The sequence below is a fragment of the Penicillium odoratum genome, assembly GCF_028828045.1.
Source record: "Penicillium odoratum strain IBT 22623 chromosome Unknown utg000005l_segment0_segment0, whole genome shotgun sequence".
Classification (NCBI taxonomy): domain Eukaryota; kingdom Fungi; phylum Ascomycota; class Eurotiomycetes; order Eurotiales; family Aspergillaceae; genus Penicillium; species Penicillium odoratum.
Window position 1 is genome coordinate 6465135 of NW_026643147.1, and position 24449 is coordinate 6489583.

Sequence of the window (24449 nt, forward strand, 5' to 3'; positions counted from 1 at the left end):
GACCGAATGTTCAGCCTTGGAAGTTTCAAGGTAATATTCCGGCGTATGGTAATCAATCGCCGGTAGCATCAACGAGGTGCTGTCAACGTTGGAGCGCGTTGGATAATTTAACCTATTCCGAAAATAACAGGCCGAAAGCGAGACTGAGATGGCATCTCCACTGTCCAAATGTCTGTCCAAGATGAGGCCTCTAGGCAAATAGGGCGGGAGCCAATCATCTCATGCAAGTGGGGACAAACAACAGTCGAATCTCAAGTGCTTGTGGATCTCATCACTTTGCCGCAGAATGTGAACAAATAAACCTCAGTGGCAAAACTATCTTGACCATCTCGACCAGCTTCTCAGGCTCGCATCGGCTATTAACTCTCCAGTGACCGCCGATAGCAGCCGGTGGGCGCTGGGATGCAATGGGATATCAAGGTAGCCGTCTGATCTCACGGGCATATCAAGGGATGTGATTTTCATCAATGGTAAAATGTTTAATTCTTGGGAAGGTCATAGCGATCTAGTCTATAATGCAGAGTGGGAAGCTGTAACATTAAAGACAGGACCAGTCTCCAACCTTGGGAACCTTTTTCGGAAAGGGGGAGACTGCCAACTCTGATGATTTTGCAGTCAACGTTTGGACCCGTGGACGATATATATTCGCACAATACCCGGCACATGTGCATAATTCTGCCCCTCAGCTCAAGGTAACATTGTTGATGATATCACCTGATCACAATCCTTTGCTGGTCATACGGAATGCCATGCATCAGAAAGTTGCCCTTTTCAGGCATCGACATACAGAATCCGTTGATTGTTTTGAGAACCAGAGAGGGGAAACATCACAGATACCTAGGCAACAATAACAAGTGCAGTTCATGCAAGCCAAGTTGTATTGGAGAAGAGCAAGCTACGAATCAGAATGGATGTGATGGATCATCGAGCTGTCAATTTGGTTCAATGTTTAGATGAGGTAAGCATCAACGTTATTGTTGGCCTGAGGCAAACAAACATAAATAATGGTTGTCGAGTCAACGGGGGGCACTAATCCCAATATGGCCCAGCACAACATAACATCGTTAGCGTGGCATGGTAATAACCCCAAGAGATTCTTCTTTCACTCTTCTATGTAAAGTCTCTCTTCCCCAGGTACTATCTTTACCTTTGATTTCCATTCCAATTTTTATTCTTTCTCAGATCCCTCCAGATCATGAGCTTTTGAGGTCTTACATTTTATCAATTGCCGACCTTGTGTTTTCCACACCATCGGGCACCGTCACCGAAAGTGACGATTTGCGACACCGACCAAGCTTGCATTGTTTACCTTCAATATCATTCATCTATTAAGGTCGCAAACTGCTCATCGACACCATGTCTGCTGAATCTAGCAAAATGATTGAATACATTCAAGGTGCGCGACCAATGTTTTTATTACCCTCTGTTTTGAGAGGTGGGGTCTAACAACAAACAAACATCAGACCGCCTATATCTGGCATCCTATGACTCTGCTCCAAGCTCGAGAACGGTATTCCCTTTCCCTGTCGACTCATCCAAGTCTCCAAGCAAGCGGTCGCGAGCTCAACCGCCCGCTACACCTACCAGCAAGCGCCGCGCTCCCGTGTACTTCACCGTCGATGATACCCTCCTTTACAATGCTTTCCATGCGGACTTCGGCCCCCTGCACATTGGTCACCTTTACCGATTTGCCGTGCTCTTCCACGAAATTCTCGGCGACCCAGCCAACAGCGACCGGCCCGTGGTCTTCTACAGCAAGACCGATGCACGAAGCCGTGCGAACGCCGCGTGCCTGGTTGCATGCTACATGGTCCTAATCCAATCGTGGCCGCCCCACTTGGCCCTTGCGCCGATTGCGCAGGCCGATCCTCCATACATGCCATTCCGTGATGCTGGATACAGCCAGGCTGACTTTGTCTTGAACATCCAAGATGTAGTCTATGGCGTGTGGAAGGCAAAGGAGAAGGGTTTGTGTGGTCTGCGAGACTTTAACCTGGAGGAGTATGTACTTGAACCTTGTATTTCGTATCACAACATATGCTGATTATTCATGCAGGTACGAAAAGTTTGAGAGAGTCGATATGGGTGACTTCAATTGGGTGACACAGGATTTCCTTGCTTTCGCTTCCCCCCAACACCAACCTGTGGAGCCCGTGCCCGCCAACACCCCCGAATACGATGCGCTGCCATCCACCATCTCCGAGGTCTGCTCCGCCAAGTTGCCTCTGCCATTCAAGAATGTCCTTGTTCACTTCGCGTCCCGGAATGTGGGCCTTGTGGTGCGGTTGAATTCCGAACTCTACAGCCCATCTTACTTCACAGCTATGGGCATTGCCCATATCGACATGATCTTTGAAGATGGCACCTGTCCACCATTGCAACTTGTGCGCAAGTTTATCAAGATGGCTCATGAAATGATCACTGTCAAGAAGAAGGGTATTGCTGTTCACTGCAAAGCTGGTCTCGGTCGGACTGGTTGTTTGATCGGCGCCTATCTTATCTACCGCTATGGTTTCACTGCGAACGAAGTCATTTCTTTCATGCGATTCATGCGTCCCGGCATGGTTGTGGGACCCCAGCAACACTGGCTCCACCTCAACCAGGGCTCCTTCCGCGAATGGTGGTTTGAGGACAGCATGCGTGAGAAGATGGCTGCGTCTACTCCGGCTACGCCTGCTCGTATGTCAACTAAGAAGCGTTCAAGCAATGGCGTTGTCTCAACTCCTCCTAACAACACCCACTCGAAGCGCGCTGCTCTCGGTGAGATCGACCACAATGAAGGTACTGCCAGCCAAAACGAGGAGAACCTCCCGGCCCCCACTCCTGGTCAGCCACGCAAGTCACACCGAAAGGATTCTCGCCACCATCCTTACTCCCGCACCGCATCTGGGTCATTAGCTGTGGAGGCTGAAGGATACATGACTGAGCAGCGCACCAGGGGTCACCGCCTGAGTAATGAAAGTAGCGAGAGTGACGAAGAGATTCAACTTCGTATGCTGGCCAAAAAGTCATCCAAGTCTCCTGTTGCATCCCCCACATCGCGATCTATTAGCTACTCAGCGACTGTCACAGCCAGCTACACCTTGACGGATGATATTCACGAGGACCGAGAAAACTGGGTTGAAAATGCTGCCCCCAAGACTCCCAGCAGCCGGAAAAGTGGCGGTGCCCCAATTTCTGTTAGCAAGGTTCGCACCAGCCCTCGGCGGGCAACAGATAGCTCTAAGACTGAATCACGAGGCGTTCGCAAGCCCAGTGGTCGCATTGGCAGCACATCTAGTCCCGCTCGGACTGTCCGGGCTGTTCAATAATGGCACCGTCCCTTGGTCTTCCTAACCCTGTTCGCCTGTGGCGACACTTCTATTCTTCCTGTCCTCTGGGACAACTATTTGCATACCCCCTTTTCTGCTGCATTTGAATGCTCCTAATGTTCAACTTTCTTCACATTTCTTGCTTCGGGTTTTGCGGCGTGCTTTTCCGGTTATTGGCATGTTGTGCTTGGCGTCTGGCTGTTCTACTTTGTTTATGCTGAATGCTTGGGTGACTTACATGTAGTGACATTGTCGATTCTGATTCACGCCCTTTGCATGATGTTGTGTTGCAGGGTTTCTGTACGTGTCAATCTGTATGCCGAAACGATAGTCAATCTCACGATCCCAAAATATTCCATGTCCCAATGATTTCATCTTTCCAACGAGTTAGGCCTTCTAGTTGAAGTACCTTGTTTATTTACCTTGCTCAGTATTTATCATGATCTGGATTGAGATTTGAACTTCAAAGTAAACACAAAGTAAAGACAATATTCAGTCATGCCACCCGGCCTTCTCATTATTCAATCATGAATTCATGAAAGCAAAAAAGTCATTTTCAAAAAGAAGTTTAGTCATGATTATGACGATCGGCTACCGATTTATTATGCTTTTTGACCTCTGCTGATCCCGACTTCGGATCCAATTCGCCACTGGAGGGGTTAGGCCCTTCACGGTACCATTTCATCGAGTCATGTTTATGACTTCCCTCTTTCAGCGTTGCTGAACTCGAATCCAGGGATCCTAAATTTGCCAACAATTAGTGATTCATATTTGAAGTGCATTTTCGGGTGCCTCTACCTTTCATATCGTGGTCTTCCTGGCCTAGATTGGCTTTGGATGCCTTTTCATGATCCGTTAACTTATCTTCGGATAGCATGACCCTGCTGGGAGAAAAGGCCATATGACGCCGAAAGTAGAAATCCATGATGCAGAATCTCTGTGCACGTTGATGACCGATTGTCCGAAGAGCTTGCATTGTAGGTATTGAAGGCTTGAAGAGAAGTTGCCCCCCTAAATTGATGGAGAACATGGTACTTTGTTGTTATAAAGCATTTAGGGAAAGCTTATAGCTTCATCCTGTGACACTCGCAAACCTTAACCTTCGCAGGTAACCACGTTCTTGAGCTTATGGAAAGCTGGGTAGCAAGTCATATTCGCGGGATAATTTTCCAGCAACGGATCAAAAGTAAAACCCAAAGTTAATGTTCCTTTTTCTCTCGCCTTAGCTATATTCACGTAGTCACCGAGTCACACGTGGCGCCATGATGTCATACTAATGTAGACTTAAATGAAGATAGGTCCCCTTCCACGCATTTATACACTGCACTGCTCCTTTCAAATTATGGCAGACGAAAACAACCACACTGAGAGCAAAGTGAGAAATATGACAAAGTCACTCAACCCGAGCCGTTAGTTAATACTTTCGAAGCCATCCATGGATGTAAATGCCAAAGCAGTCCATCGCTATGGAATTATCCCACTTCGAGACAAGCTATTCTCCGAGGAATCAAAAGTCCGAGCTCAAATTCTTTCCCAGCCATCATTTTACTAAATTATGATCACCCTTTACAGCAGCGGACATACTTCGACTCCGCCGATTTTGCGCTGAAATCGGAACACAGACCTTCCTCGATTTATAATAATGATATTGGAACTAAACATCCGGAGCATGCTCATATATCTCACCCATTTTGCGCTGTACCTGGTTCCAGTAATCTCTCTCAACATGCGAATGATGGGTGTCGCACTTCCAGTGAATATCAACAGTCTGAAAGTCTTCTACACGAGGACGGGAAAAAAGAGAGCAAAAGGCGTAATTCACTAACAATGACTTAACATGCTATTTACATTCAATTTGGTCCCCTTTGACCACAGGCGCAGATAGTGAAAATTTGTCATTTGCGTTTTGTTTCATTTTTACTTGAAGCTTGTATTAGAAAGTGTTTTAAAACAATCGGAAACGAGCTAGGCATGACTCTTCATGTTGGCCAGAGAAATATGAACAGTCATATAGTAAAATATTACTCCGTAGAGACCTCAGGTCTATTCAATACCAAATGTAGGGGGGGGGTTTTAAAGTTCTTAGTAGATGCAGGGGCCTGTCATCACGCTAAACCGCTTTAGGCGATATCCGCCATTTTCCCTCCCTCCCATCTACTTTGCACTTTCAGTGTAATGGGCCAATGCAATGAGAATTACCGATGATCGGCGCTCACACTCACCGGCGACCCGGCGAAACGGTGCGTTGCAATCATGCGAGCCCTGTCGCCGGTCGAAACAGCGGTGCGACCATGAGCGACCCGTCTGTCGACGATGCGCCTCGAAACGGATGAGCGACAAATGTTTCTATCATCCAGCTCCAATGACCAGGCGGAGATCTCTACAAAATTCCAATCCAACGATAACGGTGACGGCCTCTAATCGGTTTGCGAGCCAGCCGACCTCTAAGTAAAGATGCATTCACCCCGCCGCTCGACTTGAGGAGATTTCTAACGGGAATCTAGTGCTTCGAGCCCAGGATCTCTAGGCGGAAGTCGCATTTTTGCAGCACCAGAGCCTCAATCTGCTCTCCCCGGCTATCTGGGATCCACGAGCTTTACGGCAGTTCTAACAGAGCATCGTGACGAAATTCCTTTTGAACCAGAAGAGAGCTCGGAATCCTACCCTGTCCTATCGGTGGAGCCAGAGCGGGTCCAGTCCGGGGCAGACGTGCTGCTTTTCCTTTACAATCTTGATTTCCGGCAGAAGTTGGTTGACAAATTCTATAGCCGATTGTGGCATTCTGTCGTGCCGAAGATAGTGTTGGATGCTATCCTTCACTCGATACAGGATATCTTTCATGGCTTTGATCCCAATAATCTCATGCCCCAGCTACAGAATCTGGCCACGCAGATATTCCAGAATTCATCGAGAGCAATGAAAATATATGCGTCGATGACTGTCAAGGAGTACTGTGACTCGTTCACAGGCCGCAATCTCCGGTGGGAGGCTCTGGCAAACATCTTTTCTGTGTGCGGGCAACAGCTGATGATCACCCCGGACAATGACCCTGAGGTTTCGCAGGGGAGCGAGGACCCCCGGGTAAAAGACCGACTTCTGGAGCAGGTTATATGGGCAAGCACTGTTTGCTTAAGCTTCTGTGACCAAGCTTCTTCAGCAAATGAATTGCTAGCATATCTACAATATAACGATGTTGTGCTCCGAACACAGCAATATGGTGATTCAAGTATGATGCCCCTCTCTTATCTTCTCCGATCGATCTAAAAATCCGTCTAGGTTATCAAGCGTGGCGTCGGTTGGGTGACTTAGTCGCCACTATCTATGCATCGGGGATTCATCTTGATACAGATAGTGCTGAAAGCAGTCCTTTTTTTCTCCGCCAGTGGCGGAGAGGGTGTTTTATCTCAGCTTTTTACATGGATAAGATGATGGCAACCTTTGTTGGCCGGCCGCCCCTCATGAACTATCGATACTGCACTTTGGTCCCTCCGCTAGACCTGAGCGACGATGTTCTTGTCGCGGGAGGTGACGCTCTTGATCAAGCCATATCGGAGCTGGACAGTAATGGTTGGAATACAAAAGGGGCTCGGTATCGAATGACATCCTCACGACTGCGTTTCCATCTAGCTGTGGCAAGAGAGCAAACCCTTGATGTTGCATTAGGGAACCCTGATGTCCACGATCTTGTCCGCAAATCAAAGTGAGTTGACATGCTTCCACCGACCACTCTTATCTAACGGATGTAATTTCAGTGAAATTGAAGAGAATCTGCGCGTGGTGTGGAATGCAGCCCCAGATCTTCTCCGTTATGATCGCCGACCGAACGATGAGTTCCATCATGGATGGTTGATGATCGTTTATCTTTATCTTAATTACCTTTACACCTGCTTCCTCCTCCAGCGGGCTCTAATTAAGCACACAAACACTGGACAGGCCGCACTCTGTGATGTTTCTCGCCGAGTCCTTGCGATTGTCATTACCATCACTTCTCAACGAAATCCAATGATGGATCTTGACAGGCATTATTCGTGGATTGTATGATCCCTTAACATACAATGGGAGATATCTTACTGATTTGATATAGGCCCTCACATACGGTTTACCCAGTGCTAGCGTTCTTCTCGTCGAGCTGCTACACCAGTCTCATGAACCTGGTCCCCACACCATTAACCTCCCGCGCGCCGAATTGATCCGCAACATCAGTGTGTTCGTCTCGATATTGTCATGGGTATCAAGACCTGGTCATGGAAACTATCACCAGTGCAAGGATGCAGAGAAGAAGTTGTCTCGTATCTTGGACCAACTGCTGGACCCACAGCCCGTACAAGCAGACATGATGCACGATGTAACCTCCGGCCTGTCTAGCTTTTTGGACTGGTCAAATTATAACGCCTGGGATTTTACCGAGTATTTCCCCGGTGCTGGAGGGTTTGCGCCATAAGGACTAACGAAATACTGTATACCTAGCCTTGCGTTATGCAAGAATCATAATATCATCTCATAATCATTAGTATCGGATGCTGGAAATATCATTGAAATCGATGTCATCACATGGAATTCCTCACGATGGCCGGATCATACCATCCACACATAATCATGTCGTGGGGGTGTCTCCGCAACGAAATAGGCACGATGGCATAGCGGGCAATTATAGTGATCCCCTAAGAACCATTTCTCCAGGCATTCCCGATGAAAGACATGCAAGCAGCGCAGCTCCCTGATCTCCTCAGAACGATCCACCTGCTCCAGACAAACCGCACTAGCATGATAATCAGCAAAGTTCCAAATCGCAGCAAGAAACAGATGCATACCAAACAAACTGGCCATCCACAGCTTCCGAGAGCCCCATCTTCCCCTTCGTCATAGTCCACCATTGCTCCAGTGTCCGAGTCGGTGATACAGCGTCCAGACTAGCCAGTCGCTCATCAGGGTTCTTCTTTGACGACAAAAATGCTCGGCGATCGCGCCGGTTAATGACGATAGTCAAACTGAGCGGGGGTTGTTAGTGTCACACAAAACTCGGGGGGTAATCCAGCCACCTCAGCTAAGACGTGAAATCGGAAAAAGGGAAAAGAACAGTCCCAATCGTGAAGATAAGTACAAAGTTAACTCACACCAAGCTTATAACAATCAGTAGTACCACCCCGAGCCCAATGCCTAAGACGATGGCCATATGGCTCGTCTTGAGGTTATGGTCATCGGCCATGTCCCCGTTTGGAGAATCCTCCTTTTTGGCGATGCGATCAGCGGGGGATGGGACCTGAGATCGGATACGAGGTTAGCTGGGAATCGTATTGAGTACGGAGTATTTGCCAAATCAATCTTACCTTACCTTTGGCAAGGGAGGCTCTAGCGGTAGTAACCCGCAGGGGATAGATCAGGATCAAGATCAGGGAGAAGGTAAGGACATGAACCCAAAAAATCAAAAGTAATACCAAAGTCACGAGCTAGGGCCGAGGGTGTGGTAAAGTCAACTTTTGAACTTGAACTTTCGACTCAAATAGAATGATCGACCCGTCCAGTCCAACTGAAAGCGGGGGATTAACACGAGCTGCGCTTAATTTTCCCATGCGGATTTTGTTTCTTTCTTTTTTTCTCCCTTGGGCTGTGGAACCAATGATGATTCGAGTTTGAGGGGGGAAGGGGAAGGTGACTTTGACTTGGGGAATGTTTGATCGGCTGAATTGTCCATTTTTACTTTTTTTTGCGGTACAAGGTAGGTCAGATGAGTTCCTTTATCTCTTTATAGTGATTCTGTTGGTTAGATAGATTGTGCCACTAGTTGCTACTTCTCCACTTCTCCCCCACTCTTCATACTTTAATTCTCTCCAAGTTCTTCGTCACCTTTGGTATCCTGAGCGACCGGTCAAATAGGAGATCTATCTCTTCGAGGGTTTTCTGTTTAGTCTCCACGAAGAAGAAATAGATTATCGGAAATGACACGCAAAGATCTGGGGAAGTCAGCAGGGATCCACCTTTAAAGTCTTTCAGTGGGATACCGGATACTAACTCCATGCCACAAATACATAATAAAACTTCCACTGGATCTGTCCCAGTGCGGTGGGGGAGACTTGATTCCACAAAGTACTGATTGCCCAGTTACCAATCCCAACTGCGAATGCATTGCCCTTGCCGCGAATCTGCATCGGCATGATCTCGGCCATGTATACCCTGCGCGATGTCAGAAACAAAACGGCAGATTGAAGGGGGAGGTTCGCACCAGCTGCACGGCCCAAATGATACCGAGAAGGCAACCGATACGGCGAAAAGGAAAAATACTCCGCCGACGCTGTATCCGATTCGCTGACCGTCTGGGTTCTGTGATGTGAGGACTGCCTCACATATAAGCGCTATGGAGATTGCTACTGTGCCAAGCAGCAGAGGCTTTCGTCGCCCGACTCGGTCGAGGAAAAACACCACAAAGATAAGGTTGGCTAGTGGGCCCACGCAGTTGTATATCCCTGCGACGAGGGTATTACGACTGCCTGTGATTCCCAAGGCTTTGTACATGATCGTTTGGTAATATGTGATCACGTTGACGCCAGTCATTTGGGTGAAAACCTGAACAGCAAGACCATGCCTGCTGTTGTAAGTGGGAGGTTGAAGCAAGGGATTGGCGCTTAACATACAGCATACGAGTGCGCCATTTTGGCACCGTGAACATCGACACCCAGCCAGGGGCCGATTTCCCAGAAGCACTTGCCTGACATATTTCGTTGAACTCTGCCTGAATCCAGTCATCGTTGGTTCCATCATGGTGCAGCTTCCGGAGCACGCGCATCGCCTCTTCACAGCGGCCTTTCTCAACAAGGAAACGCGGGGACTCGGGTACGAAGAGCATCCCAATAACGAGAACAAGAGCTGGCACAACCTGAAAGGCCAATGGAAACCGCCATTGAAGTTGGCTTGTATCTGGTGCACGAAGAGAGCCATATCCCACCCATCTAAATTACAGTCAGCTTCCACCAAAGGCGTGAAAGGATCCAGGCGGAGAATCATACGTGCTGACAATGTAACCAATGCCAATCATCTGTTGCGACAACCCCACAATCAAGCCTCGAGAGCGGGGATGCGCAAGCTCAGCCTGGTAAACCGGTACTGCCATGGACATGACCCCTACGCCCCAGCCCGCCAAAATTCGGCCAACAAGGATCATGGATAAATGCTGAGCCGCTGCCTGCAGCGTCGCGCCAACGAGGCAGATCAGAGCACCAATCTGGATAGTGAGCTTGCGACCGAAGCTGTCGACAGTGAACGCTCCCTGAAAGGCACCGATTACGGCTTGAAACGGAATGATTAGCAACGATCAATGTTTCCGAACCCATTGCAACTTTGAGAATCTCACCACCGCCCGAATATGTGCTATTGATAGCCCCAATGATCGCCGACGTCTGCGTTGTATGAAAGTATTGCAAGAAATTCGTCGAGTCAATCACATCCGTCATGACACCGTTATCATAACCGAACAGGAATGATCCCATAGCCGCCAACGAGGCTATGAAAATAGAATATGATCGCCCCATTGCTAATGGGGATGATTTCGATAGAAGAGATATCCAATTGATTTACATAGAATGATACATGATTATGATCTTTGCGACTTGCATGCGAGGGCAGCAAATAAAGACAGGGAACAGGGATCGGGTCATCAAGTCGAAATCCGGGGAGATTGTGGGGACCGGTACCGGCACTTGGTGGCCCGATCCCAACCACCCCGCACTTGGTATGATTTTATTTCTTGCTATCGTGAACAAATGTTGAATGCCATTTATGGACCGATGAAAAGCTTTGGAGATAGAGATGAACGTGGTATGTGAGTTGCTTGGTTACCCCGTCCAACACAAGATATCCGGTAAAAGCTCCGATTCCCATCCATAAAATGCTGGCTAACGATTCGTTAATATTTTACAGGATTTCATTTCGGTTTCTACAGCGATGCAGATCTTTGAATCAATACTTGGGTGGTATTTAACGGACACCGGAGATTGGACTTATGATACCGGGATTAAGAGACATCCTTTTAACACTACTTAATATCGGACCGTATCGGTAGTCCGAGTCTCGGGCCGGAGATAAAGGACTAACTATATAACTACCTCGAGCTCATTCGATCTCATTCACGGGTCAAACAATTCATCATGTTACCTCTGATTACACTCGAAGAGCACTACGTCTCACCCACAGTTCGAGCAGCTCAAACACACGACGAATTCGCCACCTTCCCGCCAGACCTCGTGCGGAAACTAAACTCCCTCGACAATGAACGTATTGACGACATGGACAAAGGGAAGGTATCCCTCCAAGTAATTTCCCATGGCCCAGGAGACAGACCAGCAGCCCTATGCACAGAAGCAAACAACGACCTCGCATCAGCAATTTCCAATAACCCAAGTCGACTAGCCGGATTCGCTCATCTTCCAATGGGCGATCCGACCGCCGCAGCAACTGAGCTTGAGCGCTGTATCCGCCAACTCGGCTTCGTCGGTGCTTTAGTCGACAACCACTTAAACGGTACATTCTACGACAACGAGAACTTCTGGCCTATCTTTGAACAGGCACAGACTCTCGATGTTCCGATCTATATCCATCCCTACTGGGCAGCGGATAGTGCATTGGAACACTACCGCGGGAACTACGAAGAGTCGGTTGCCGTCGCGTTAAGTGCGTATGGCTGGGGCTGGCATTCTGAGACAGGGCTCCATATTTTGAAATTGTATGCGAGTGGACTCTTTGATCGGTTCCCCCGGCTGAAGATTATTATTGGGCATATGGGTGAGATGCTTCCTTTTCAGCTGGAGAGGGTGATCAAGGTTTCTGGGAGATGGGGGAAGACTCGGGGGTTTGAGGAGGTTTGGAGAGAGAATATCTGGATTACTACCAGTGGGATGTTTTCACTTCCACCGTTGGCTTGTCTTTTGCAGACAACGTCAATTGACCATGTTTTGTACAGTGTTGATTATCCGTTTTCGTCGAATGAGACGGGTCTGGCGTTTTTCGACCAGGTGAAGGAGAGTGGGTTGATCACTGGGGAGGATTTGGAGAAATTTGCTTTTAGGAATGCGAAGGCTTTGCTTCGTGTGCGAGCCGAGGCTCAATAGCTGTGTTATGTAGATTACTAAAACAAACTTCGTTCTGGGTTGTCAAACGTCAAAAATTGAGTCAACTGGTGTAGAGATCACGTGAAGACGTGTCTTTCGCGTTTGGAGCCTTCTGGTGGCAGTTCGCATACCACAGCCTAATACCAGTGATTTCCCCATCGTTTCCTGGATTAATGCGGCCATTATTCCATGTCACATACTACATACCAGAACCTCCAAGATTCTTGGGATCTCGCGCATTCTATAGCGTGACGTGGGACACGCGATGGGCCCCATAGCACGGCCGCAGTGGGGAATCCCGAATTACCTCCGACCGCGTAGAGGAAGTAAATAAAGAACAATCCAACAAGAAACAAGATGAAATGAGAAGATTTGATTTATCTAGGAAGGTAGAAACATTAATAGTATGTGTATAGAGCAAAATCGAGTATAAAATTTGAAAAGAAAGTAATTAAAACCTTGAAGGTAAGAGACTAGCGCGGGCACGGTCTCGATTCCTCCGTGTCCACAATCGCGACGCGATTCGCATACTCTTTTCTTTGCACCAGCCTCGCTCCTAATTCACATTTCAGTTTTTCACTTCCTTGTGTCTTTTTCTTTGGAATTGCTTTGCAACTACTCCATATCCTATACATTATCCCCTCCATGCTCTGTTAAGACTATGTCTGACCCGGAGCTTTCGGTGCCGGCTTCGTCCTCGCCATCTCTACCGGCCACCGAATGCAATGCTCTGAATTACGCCTTCCTCGTTCACTCTCAGAAAACCCTCACTCAAAATCTTCCACCACGCGTCGATAATAAGCTGCTAGCTCGCCAAAAACGTCGCCGAACGAGGTAAGCTCGGCTACCATTGGTTCCGAACGCGTATTTTCTAACCAGCATGATCGATTGGATATAGCCCCGAGGACCACGCCATTCTAGAGACCGAATATCAAAAGGATCCCAAACCGGATAAGGTTGCCCGCGCGAATATTGTGAATCGCGTCTCGCTCGGCGAGAAAGAGGTCCAAGTACGCGATGCCAAGACCTCAGCCCAAAAATCCTCTACGTAGAATCGCGTGACTGATTCCTGCAGATCTGGTTCCAGAATCGCCGCCAAAACGACCGACGAAAATCACGACCTCTCCAGCCCCACGAACTGCTCGCTCCTCGTTCGAGTATGTCTGATTCGGTGGGACATCCTTCTAGTGATGATAACGCGTCGGCGGAACCTGGGTCGTCGAGTGGGGCAGAACAGGCCGACACCCAAGACCGACTGGAAAGAACCAGGCCAAAATCATGGGGTGGTGACTTGTTGCAGTTATCGGATGATCTGGAGCCTGTGACAAGTGAGAGAGAGGAACCTGAGCTGCCGTCGCAGAGCACACAAATAAGTGTGGCAACGGTCGATTCTTTGGAGGATACCCCGCCGACCACACAGGAGGAATTTCACGGGGCGGACTTGCGATACATTCTGAATGAAACACCCTTGGATGAGTCGCAGGCGCCCAAACGGAAGCGATCAATTGCCGATATTCAGGAGGTACCGCAAGAGCCACGCACAGATCATGTCATGTCAACACCGACCAAGTCCCCGCCCTCACTACGACTGTCGATGTCCTTTGATGGGGAGGCAATGGTGAGAAAGGAAGACGAGATGACCCCATCCCCGCCTAAGGGCCGGAATGCCTTGCGGATCGCAATGTCATCCGATGGCAAGGCCGTCATCCGTGCAGAAAACGAACCGTCGCCGTCAAAGAACAGAGTGGCCATGTTCTCGGTACGCCGCACCAAATTGTCAGGCTTGCGTCGCAGTAACAGTGCTATCTTCCCATCCACGCCGCGGGCAGGCATGGCCGAGAAGGATCGCGTCTTTGGCCGGTCGCGCGATCCCCGTAACTGGGAATCATTCTTCGATACGGACGCACGGAGCGCCCTATCCACACCTGCCAGCTCCCAGACCGCTCCCAACCTCAACTCATCTCCTAGCCTCTTCCAATCTCGTGGCCCGCGTTCTCTTACCCGCAGCGCATCAACAAGGCATAGTCTCCTCTCTGCTCATCCCGACCTTTCCCGTACCCCGATCTCACAGGCAATGGGAGAGAAGCGACGGAAGCTCTCTCGCACTGTCTCCTCCATGGGCAGGTTAGAGACCGACCGCAGTCGCGTCAATTCTCAATCCAAACTCTCCAGGTCGACACCTTCAAAGCCCGGGAAACTGGACCTTGAGTTAGACCTCGGTGACTCGGACAAGGAAAATTGGATCCCAGGAACTCGAACACCTCAAGTTCGTCGTCGGACAACCTCTCAAACTACCCGCCCTGCTCTGCGCGACGCCAACCGTAACCGCGGATTAGGGCTGACCACCGGCAAACGCAACCGACCATTTGCAGCTGGCGTACAGGGCAAAGCCCCGCCAGAACTGAGCTCCGAAGTATCCGCATTCATGTCCGGAGGTACAGGCGACAGCCAAGAAGACGATCTGGACTGTGTCCAAGGCCTTCTTTCCCTGAGTCAAGGGGCGTGGCGATAGCAGCCCTTGCCCGCGCATAAAACGGATAAAAACGGATCCAGGTACAGATGATGTATCTCCTCAGCGTTGTCATTTACCCCTTACCCCTCCACGATCTTCGGGAGCTTGTCTCTTTTTCCTATGTTGTTTTCTTTCTTTGTCATGATATGATTCGCGATGTGTGCTTGCAAGCGGTTCTTCGCCACATCCTCGTCACGTGAACTCCATGATCCCTTGATTCCAGGTCCGTTGAGTCCTTGTCCTTTTTGTATATCTGCTCCCGGTCGAGCTACATGGCTCGCTGCGAGGACGTGGATATATGTGTTTGTGCCTATATGGCTCTGTCGTTGATGGTCGCCGTTGTAAGACCAACTGTGGGAGATGGCTCCCGGTATAGAAAAACTAATCCTGGAATGAAAGCCCAGTTACGAAACGACCCAATGATATAGACAAATTTTCCCATGAAGTAGATCTTCAAGTTTATCTGTAGAAGTATTGATCATTCAGATCTATAGAAGTACACTCTAAATAAATTCAAAGACAAGTCTGGAACTATTTACACCTTCCAACAATCTACTTAATGTACACACTCCAATCACAGCTTCCCCGAAGGCAATAAATCATCCTTCCCCTCATAAACCCCAACTCCCAACCCCCTCCGCCCACAGATCTGCCCAGCAACCCTCTCCCCACTCCAATAGGCCCCAGTAGTAGTACCCAGCGCCACAAAAGGCGCCGTATGTTCCCCAGCAAACCACAAACCACGTTCCTCCCCAGCACCCACCCCAGAGCGCATAGCCTCAATATCCCGATCACCCGCCTCCAATCCCACCTGAAAATTGCAGTACGATCCATACCCCGCGTACGGATCTTTCTGCCAACAGGTCGCCAGAATAGAACTAGGCACGCAGTCCGGCGACGAGGAATCGTAGCCTGGTAAACGGGAGTAGAAGGGACGGAGAGTTTTTATGAGTGTTTCCTTGTATTCCGATGATGAGGGGTCGAGGGACGCGATGCTATCGACTATGTGAGCGCCTCCTGGGCCGTAGGTGTAGAATAGGAGGGTTGGTTGGGAGCATGGGTGTGGGAGGGAGGCCATTGAAAGACATTCCTGATTCCATTCTAGGTGCTGTGGGCGTGGTGCGTAGGATGGGTCGAGGAATTGAGTGAAAGTTGGGTTTGTGGGAAGGTTAGGGTCGTCAGTTGAGATTGAGGTCGAAGTTGAGGTTGTTTGCCAGAAGGCGTGGGGGAATTTGACGAAGACTTTTTCGAGGCGGCCGTAGGAGATGTTTTCTATTGCTTGTTGGAGGCGGGGTGGGAGGGGTGGTGTGAATACGCTCATGTTGTTCTTTAGCCAACCGAGTGGACAGGTGATTACCAGGTCGTCGAAGGTGAAGCGGGTTCCTGATTCTGTTGTCACGGTCACTTGGTGCTGGTTTATAGATTCGTTGACGTTGCGGGGTGGAGCTTCGATGTTCACGACTGGGTGGTTTAGTTTGATGTTGGCGTGGGATTGAGCTGTCTTTGCGACTTGCTCTAGGATGTGCTTGTAGGTTCCCGCTACGAAGTAGTTATCTATGATTTGTTAGTGGATTGAAGAGTATATCAGAATGTGAATCCGGACTTACATCCGTCAATGCATTCTTCCAGACGGAAGAATCTTAGACTCTGTCTTTCGATAGGCTCGCCTACATAGGCACCCCAGAGTTTACAAGTATCCAGAACAAGCTGCCGTTCCTCCTCGGAGAAGCTCGTTTCCCGAACCTTGACTTGGAAGAAATCATAAAGGCTCTCTTCAGTTGGAATGCCCTCTCCATGTTCATTGCTGTATTTGAAGGCTTCTGCGATAGTAGACCACACAAAATCCGAGATCTTAGTCCCGAGATCCTCGCCGACGAACTTCCCATCACGAGAAACGAGGAAACTCCCACCCTCAGGATCAAAGGTAGCAGTCTGAGTCCTCTGAGCCATGGACATGATAGGATTCTCTCCCTGGCCATGAATCCAGTTTGCGCCCCTATCACAAGCGTTAGTCCATATTATCGAAGGTGAGGACCTTGGAACTACGCTTACATATCCACTACATGACCTTCCAGCTCATCTTGATAAACCTATCAAGCCCACTTAGCTCACGGGTTCATATGGCATGACTCGACAGGAAAGATGGACAAGAACATACCCTCCCACCAATGCGATTCCTAGCTTCTAGGATGGTGACTCGTGCCCCATTTTGAATGAGGATATCGGCGCAGCGTAGACCCGCAAGCCCGGCGCCAATGATACCAACATGCGGTTTAGAGCTCATAATGGCAGAGCGAGAAGAGAAAAGTCGGTAAGAGAAAGGAGTCCGACTAGCGTACTGGATCAACCTGTACATGAAAATGCCAGCTGGTTGAAGTTGTCATTAAAGTTTCCGCGGTTGATGCTGATAGAAAGTGGGGACCGGGGTTCGTAGGTGATTGGCTGTCATTGATCTATGGGCCGCTCGGTCCTGAGACTTCGGTCAGTATTTGGTGACGCCTCGGGGTTGTACAGAACGTTCATTGAATTATGTTTTCATAGGGACGAATTATCTGTCAAGGTGTTCGGAACGGTTAAGAGCTACCTGGACCCTGACGAAGACAGCTACAGAGTGGACATCTGTAGGCCCCCACGGGACATCTGGAGATAAGAGGAGCCGAGGTATTCAAGAGTGTGGGTTATTTCATGACCTTGCTAAGTAATAGCAACCAACTAGAGAGAATTGTGATGTAACTCCAGGCAAAGATGTAATATACGTGTGCTGATTCATTATCCATTTGCCAGCCACCGTTCCTCTTCACGAAATAGGTATCTAAGGAGTAGTAGACCTTACAGTGTCAGTTCTACGTGATCAATTTTGGCGGCCGAAAATGAGCTTCCATTCAGTTCTGAACGTAACAAAATGCAGATAGGTCGAGTCGAGTAACATGCTCGAGACCAAGGTATTGAGCCAAGAAAACAAAAACTAGGAATCAAATGTTACACCCAGAGAGTAAATTATGCTCAACATAATATATCAGAAAGCCATGCGCCTAGTCATTCTTCCTCACACGCCGAAGACGAATAGCGGAAAAACATTGTAAAAGCAAAGAACCTCAAACTCCTTTTGGATGATGTCGCGGAAAGATGGAAATGAGAGAAAATATGTACGTCGGATAGAAGTGGAGGGTATCAAGTAATGTCAGGGATAATGGAGAGAAGAAACCCGACGGATGCTGTCCTGTAAAGATCAACTCCAGGGAGGACATGTCAGGGGAACGTGTCGGGTTGAATTGAGACTGATTGAGATCGTCCGCTTGAGGTAAGGGGGATAAGCCAGGCATTGGCAAGGCTTAGTCTTCCCAGATAGTCTCCAGGTCGAGATCCTGCCGGCGCTCTGCGCCACAGACACTCCATCGTTTGCGACCACCGCGCGCGGTATTGATAGAGTTTGACGAAAAAGTGTCGGATGCACCGCGTCGTCGGTTGTTGTTGCTTGCCGCATCGGCCGCATCGGCTGCAGCCTTGAGCTCTGCGATCCGATCTTCTTCCAGCGCCTCGGCCTCAGCGTCGGGAATATCGGGAATGGTTTCCAAAGAAGAAATGCTAGGACTGCGGGATCGAAGACTTGTCGGGGTTGACGGGACAGACGACGTGGAGGAAGCAGAGAGGCCGGGGTATGATTCGTTGTATTTTCCGCTCAGAGTGGGGGAGCTATGGATGGAGGGCGGGCTGCTAACTGGGGTTTGGAAATGAAGGGGGGAAGTCGAGCGCATGCGACCGATACGGGGAAATGTTTGCGGCATCAGGACCGGGGAGGTGTTCGACAGAGAAGGCGAGGGCGATTTGGGCACGGTCTCCAGTGCGGCGTTCTCAGAGATGGTCTCGGAAATGTTAAGCGACCCGAGACGGGTCTCAATGTGATCGTCCATGCGCATCTGCAAGGGCACGCGCTTGGCATCCACTGCTGAGGTAGGCATCCCGCGGCCGTTGACGAAGATATATCTTCCCCGAGAGTCCAGCCCTGGAGAGGAGTATGCGCGCGTCATAGAGGGCATGCCGGGGATTCCCACGAGAGATCGCGAGCGAAGATGCGATCGGGCCATAGGGGACCGGGTCCGAGAGGGTGTCGGCGGTTCGGGAGAGACAGACAAAGTGACCATGACGTCTTCCTTTACCTTTTGCAAGTCCATGGAGTTGATGTTATTGGGTTCGCTGGAGTCGGAGTGAGGAGCGCGCGTGGCGTCCGGTCTTAGTGAACCTTCCATGTTGATCTCAAGGAAAAGGGGGGAAGGGAGGGTTGAAAGGCGATCACGGGCGCATCATATCAAGAGAACAAAAGAGGAATCTTGGGCCGGCCAAGCTTCAAGAGTTGGAACAGAGGTTGTTGGAGAAGAAAAGTGGAAAGTTGAAGGGTGGAAGAGGAAAAAGGAAAAAACCGCCGAATTTGAGGCGAAATAGGCAGGTCTGGCCAGACCTTCCGGATCAACACGCAGCAACTTTGAAGCTTTTGATTCGATGAATCTGATTGATAGTCTTCACATTGATTTCCCTTGGATTTAACATTACTTTTAGTCAAACTTGGATTCTATTCACATGATGTTCAGAGTAAAGCGGAGAGCGACGGAGGTTTCATCCATGGATCGGTTCCAAGCGGAGATAGGCTCCTTCACCAATCACGTCCTTTTTCGCCGCAGTTTATCTGAACGTCGAGGTTTCAATATGAGGGTTTGATTTAATGTTCACTTTCCTACTAGGACGCCGGAGGATCTATCATATAAACGAGACAGTGAAGGATCCAGATGCCTTAAACGGATCTAATTATACCAAAGTTTTCTAAATATTGGGGATTCTATTCTCTAGATTTGCCAAGGTTCTAGAAAGAAAATCCGTTGATGAACCATGGTCTCTATTACTAGATGACGCCACATCTACATGTGGCCGGAGATTCTGTCAACACAGGGAAAGTATGGCGAGTCCGATATGTACATAATATGACACGGCACGTTCGGCATGCCCGAGACATCTGGAACCGTCCACCTTGGTGTACACCCTGGGAAGTTAAGTTGAATACGAGACATACTTACTTAAGAAGATACTTACCTGCCCACTTAGGTGTCTCTCTGGTCTAGATTCTAGCAACATATCAACCTCATCCTAGGCTAATCCAAGATTAGCTGAGGATTGTGACGACCCTCGCATCGGTATTTAAATCCCCACCAAAAGACTAGTGTCCGCAGTGGGGGGAAGAAGGAAGAGGGGGAAGGGGGCTGCTCAACTCGAGTATCAGCATGAGACTTGTCTCTCGGCCTCGAAAATACCATGCTTTAGCGCTTGACTACCTTTGCTGTTTGCCAGTCCATTTCCGTACAACCAGATTACATGGCACAATTGAATACAAATCGCCTATGCAGAATTAAATGGGATTTTAATCTGGGCGACAGGAATCTAGGCGGTCCAGATGGGTCCAGATGTGAATGACTGATATTTTGAAACATGTGACATCAGGATGAGGCTAATTATTATACTAAATTAGTAGTGCATATGGATCAGGTATTATGGTAGAAAAAAGAAAAAGAAAAAAGGAATGAAATGAATGAAAAGGGGATATCAAAGACCAAACATCAGATCATCAATGGGTATGTTCGTGAGCCAGATCCTTACATTTGGGAGCCTGGTCTTTCCGCACATACGTCTCCCGGACCCCATCACCCTCGTTCTTGAACACTTCCCATTCGCCCATGCCGAGATAAGTGGGAGCAATACGCACACCACGGCCACCGCCACCAACAATAATATTACCAGGGCGGTAGGTCGGATCGGCCTGCATACGGCGAATAGCAGACACGTGAATCTCAGCGTCCAAAGGCACGTCACGGACCTCACCACGCGGCAACGGCCAGCGAATAGGCTTCCACGACCCATCACTCTGAAGATCCATACGACGGAACGGCAGCCATTCCATGATCCGCCAAGAAATCACAGAGAGCCTAGGTAAACCCTGATTGAACTCCAGACAATCGTGCTTGGGACCCTTCGTGCTCGATGTGTGTAGCGCATGCCAGAAATCGCGACTGGCAGCGGAACGCTGCTTCTCATCAGGTCCAACGCGGTAGGCATCAGGGTCGTCCTGGTGACCCGGGCTCGTACTGATGCGGCTGCCACGGCGGTTGCCAAGGGTTTCCTGGATAGGAGTGTAGTCACCATCGTACTCCTCCAAACACTGGAATTGCTTCATCTTGCGCTCATCCAGTTCAAGTCCGGCTTTTTGGGCTTCCTGGACCATCCAGACCAATGGAGCGTGGCTCAGGGCCCACAGCTCGCCGCCCTCAAGTTTCCATCCTCCACCGATATCAGCGTGGCATCCTGGGAACCAGACCTCGCGGATGTCTTGCTCTTCGTCGTCACTGTCGTATCCATCGCCGGCATGACTGGGAACCTGGATCGAGAGATTGCCAGATTGACCACTGCGGACCGATGTGAGATCCTCGAAAGATACCTTTCCGTTGGGAACGGTCAGGCCAGGTGATCCTCGAGATGGTGCACGGTATCGGTGGGACTTTTCTCCAAAATTACTGTCACTCCCCTGATTGGATGAGCCAGCGTGAAGGTGACGGGAGTGGTAGTATGACTCGCCTGGGTTGGGACCCCATCCTGGATTTTCCAATGGAGGCACTCCCTCGTGCGGGGCCGGTTTCTCATCAGGGGTGCCGGAATCGTCATTCAAACGAATAGCGGGGACTTCATCGGTGGGGGCAACCTCTTGATGTTGCTTGCGCAGAGCATCCTGATTGTGGAGATGCAGATGATGTTGAGCATCGACGTGGTGTGCCAAGGGGTTCTCAAAGTGGGGATTAGGGATGTGCGGAGTAGGAAGGTGATGACGGTGGTGCTTATTCTTCTTGTCTTGCGGGCGCTTTCCCGAGATCAAATCCTGACGGAACTTGGCACGGCGCTCATCAATACCGACAGCATGACGAATGACACTGGCCGAACTGCGTGCAGTGTAGGGGAACTTGCTGCGTTGCATCCAGGCGTTCTCAAAGCGCGGGACACTGTTGACAGTATCGAAAAGTCCCATGAACTTGATGCGCGTGATCGGGCGACTGAATGTTTCACGGAAGGCCTTCATATACTCGAAGAGTTTCTTCTTCTCTTCCTGGTCCTCCTCCGAGTCGCCCTGGCGCTGCTGCCACTTGGCGAAGGTCTTCCAAGCGAACCGAATCAACTCCTCGTTACCAGCTTCGAGTAGACCGATGTAGTCGAGCATCTCAGCCAGAAATCGCGCAATATATGAGCCGCGACTGAACCCGATGAAGAAAATCTCGTCACCAGGAGAATAGTACCGCATCAGGAACTTGTACCCGCCCATTACATGCTCGTCGAATGAAGAACCGATGGCCGAATCCTTGGCCTTTTCGTACCAGGATCTAATGCGCTGGATGCGACCATGGCTGGAGAGTGATTTGGTTGTCACATAGGTACCAATACCGGGTTGGTAGTAATGGTATTGGTGCGGTTTACTGCGATCCAGCATCTATTTGCGATGTGATTAGCAGATGTCTCAGTCTTATTGTCGAATGACATACGCGAAAGATTTTCAAGACATTGCTATCTGATTCATCACCAGCAAACTTATTTCCAGTACCATCGAAGCAGAGCACGAACTGCTTCGGTGCAGCAGAAGGCGCTACGTGGTGGGCCATGGTGAAGAGTTGTACAATGCCTATAGTGGCCCTGACGGAAACTATAAATGGGAAAAATTGGGGTTTGTGAGCAGAAGCAGCTTGTGGAGGGGCGCAATGACAGCGAATCAGAGTTTGCTTCTAGGAGGGGGTTGGATAAGAAGCCAAGCGTCTCACATTGAGATGATCCCTGCAGTCCCGAATACGTCAGGTTAGGTGGGTGGGTGGGACTCGGAATTAGCATTCCCATTACAGTATGGATCCCATGCATTTCCAGGATTTTACGTTCGCCTCTTGACTCGAGTAGTTAACTAGTTGTGTGATTTCCTCCGAACAATACAGGGCTGACAATGTCAGGTTGCACAGAAACAACCAGCAAACACTATCTGACGGGAGGCGCATTTCATCCAATCAACATTCTGCCTCGGATCGCATTGCTGATAATTCGATCTGGGCTGAACCGGTCACTCCAGCTGCACCCCTTATGTGGGGATTTCCACAGGTCAGGGCGTTCTGAACAAGAGTCCACAAATCAAATGGAAATTCAACTCATGCAGACTGTGCCAATCAAGGCAATACGCGACATGAATGGAGTCTCAGAGCATGATGGCAACGGGGCTGGACCTATGAGAGATTCGAATTCACCTAAAATGTATGGCTCGGGACATTTGTTGACGATCTTTCCCCAAGCACCGAACAACTCCCTTGTCAACGGATCTGTAGGAGTCAGGGGTGCAAAAAAGAGGGGCCGTTCATCTGTTTTTTTTCCTATTACTCTTCTTAGATCGAGACTTCGCCGCCCACTATTCCCGAACTGTCATTGTTTCCACGTCGTGGCCCGCCCGGGTCCCACCCGTCTGCCGTCATGAAGATTTCCAGAGTTGAAATGACGTGGGACGAAAGTTACGTGTCAAGATACAGAGTTTTTTCTGGTGGTACCAGATCAGCAAAACCTTCGAAAGTCTGAGTATACGAATATTGTCGCACGGAACCTGAAAGTTTTGATTTCTTTTTGGATCAATCCGGCATTCAAATTGTCATTTGCGTTGTCATTGTTCACAAAAGCCATCAAGCCAAAGCCGGGAGTGACCGCGATCCCCGGAGCCACGGTTGCCCGACCCGTGGATAATTAATTCTTTATTTCATCTGCAGAACGCCGCAGGGTCTCGATGTGACCCTTAGGAATATGACTATGATCATATTTCAGACCATAGATCTTCAGAATCTCCATGAATAGGTTCCTTTATCCCTAGCAAATACTATCGTGCAACGACCTGATGCATCTTTTCCACGAGGTGCAATACATCTGGATTGCACGGGACTCTAGGGGGGGTGGGGAGAGTTACGATGCATCAGATTTCTGATTGATTCCCGATGATGGCTAGCAGATTCGTGCACCAATGACCAAGAGCACAATGCGGTTCGTGCTACCCGTTCACACTTCTTGGCGTACGCTAGAGCCCATAGTGGGAGAACATGTGGGTCACTACTGCCGATCCATTTTGGAAAAGACGAGAAGGAAAAAAAAAACAAACATGCAGCTACATTAAAACAGTAAGCCCGCGTCTCAATCCTTGCGTCACATACCTACTAGTAACTGTCAATTATGGAGTGGGTATGACGGTTTCCCTGCATTAACAATACAATTACACATCATTATACACAAAAAACCGGTTGCTATGGGATCGTCCCAGCCAGCCACGAATAGTCTTCCGATCGGGAGGTTAAGTGTAAACTTACATACAGTGAACCCCCCACTTAGCGTTCCATCGAGCTGGATCTCATCATGTGGGGCTTGAAGAGCCCATGACTCCGAGATTCGCTTGCTCCGTGCGGATTTACACCGCTACTGTAATTGGCACCT

At 49.3% G+C, this 24449-nt stretch overlaps 10 protein-coding genes across 10 annotated transcripts; 5 read left to right on the plus strand and 5 right to left on the minus strand.

Annotated features, from left to right (window-relative positions):
- Nucleotides 1-1356: 1356 nt before the first annotated feature.
- On the plus strand, nt 1357-3311 carry cdcA (phosphoprotein phosphatase CDC14; the record flags this gene model as incomplete). Its single annotated transcript, XM_057141943.1, has 3 exons — nt 1357-1396; nt 1464-2001; nt 2057-3311. 3 exons carry the CDS (start codon nt 1357-1359, stop codon nt 3309-3311), a joined length of 1833 nt encoding a protein of 610 aa, XP_056995949.1.
- Nucleotides 3312-4746: 1435 nt separating this feature from the next.
- Nucleotides 4747-5147, plus strand: N7520_008010 (uncharacterized protein; the record flags this gene model as incomplete). The annotated part of the gene is made up of 2 exons (XM_057141944.1): nt 4747-4824; nt 4884-5147. The coding sequence occupies 2 exons, from the start codon at nt 4747-4749 to the stop codon at nt 5145-5147; spliced, it is 342 nt and encodes a 113-aa protein (XP_056995950.1).
- A 352-nt stretch (nt 5148-5499) lies between these two features.
- N7520_008011 (putative C6 transcription factor) lies at nt 5500-7752 on the plus strand (the record flags this gene model as incomplete). The annotated part of the gene is made up of 5 exons (XM_057141945.1): nt 5500-5759; nt 5816-6537; nt 6588-7011; nt 7064-7346; nt 7396-7752. 5 exons carry the CDS (start codon nt 5500-5502, stop codon nt 7750-7752), a joined length of 2046 nt encoding a protein of 681 aa, XP_056995951.1.
- Nucleotides 7753-7886: 134 nt separating this feature from the next.
- On the minus strand, nt 7887-8571 carry N7520_008012 (putative RING finger domain protein; the record flags this gene model as incomplete). The annotated part of the gene is made up of 3 exons (XM_057141946.1): nt 7887-8070; nt 8123-8299; nt 8426-8571. Coding segments are annotated over 3 exons (507 nt in total), but the record flags the coding sequence as incomplete, so codon positions are not given.
- A 745-nt stretch (nt 8572-9316) lies between these two features.
- On the minus strand, nt 9317-10834 carry N7520_008013 (uncharacterized protein; the record flags this gene model as incomplete). The annotated part of the gene is made up of 5 exons (XM_057141947.1): nt 9317-9482; nt 9532-9894; nt 9941-10255; nt 10313-10592; nt 10657-10834. 5 exons carry the CDS (start codon nt 10832-10834, stop codon nt 9317-9319), a joined length of 1302 nt encoding a protein of 433 aa, XP_056995953.1.
- A 615-nt stretch (nt 10835-11449) lies between these two features.
- Nucleotides 11450-12409, plus strand: N7520_008014 (amidohydrolase family protein; the record flags this gene model as incomplete). Its single annotated transcript, XM_057141948.1, has 1 exon — nt 11450-12409. The coding sequence occupies one exon, from the start codon at nt 11450-11452 to the stop codon at nt 12407-12409; it is 960 nt and encodes a 319-aa protein (XP_056995954.1).
- A 661-nt stretch (nt 12410-13070) lies between these two features.
- N7520_008015 (homeobox domain-containing protein) lies at nt 13071-14921 on the plus strand (the record flags this gene model as incomplete). Its single annotated transcript, XM_057141949.1, has 3 exons — nt 13071-13243; nt 13308-13419; nt 13485-14921. 3 exons carry the CDS (start codon nt 13071-13073, stop codon nt 14919-14921), a joined length of 1722 nt encoding a protein of 573 aa, XP_056995955.1.
- Nucleotides 14922-15495: 574 nt separating this feature from the next.
- On the minus strand, nt 15496-17205 carry N7520_008016 (flavin monoamine oxidase family protein; the record flags this gene model as incomplete). Its single annotated transcript, XM_057141950.1, has 4 exons — nt 15496-16475; nt 16529-16917; nt 16974-17011; nt 17080-17205. The coding sequence occupies 4 exons, from the start codon at nt 17203-17205 to the stop codon at nt 15496-15498; spliced, it is 1533 nt and encodes a 510-aa protein (XP_056995956.1).
- A 1048-nt stretch (nt 17206-18253) lies between these two features.
- Nucleotides 18254-19168, minus strand: N7520_008017 (uncharacterized protein; the record flags this gene model as incomplete). The annotated part of the gene is made up of 1 exon (XM_057141951.1): nt 18254-19168. One exon carries the CDS (start codon nt 19166-19168, stop codon nt 18254-18256), a length of 915 nt encoding a protein of 304 aa, XP_056995957.1.
- Nucleotides 19169-20532: 1364 nt separating this feature from the next.
- On the minus strand, nt 20533-22606 carry N7520_008018 (T6SS phospholipase effector Tle1-like catalytic domain-containing protein; the record flags this gene model as incomplete). The annotated part of the gene is made up of 2 exons (XM_057141952.1): nt 20533-22437; nt 22490-22606. The coding sequence occupies 2 exons, from the start codon at nt 22604-22606 to the stop codon at nt 20533-20535; spliced, it is 2022 nt and encodes a 673-aa protein (XP_056995958.1).
- Between the last annotated feature and the right edge of the window lie 1843 nt (nt 22607-24449).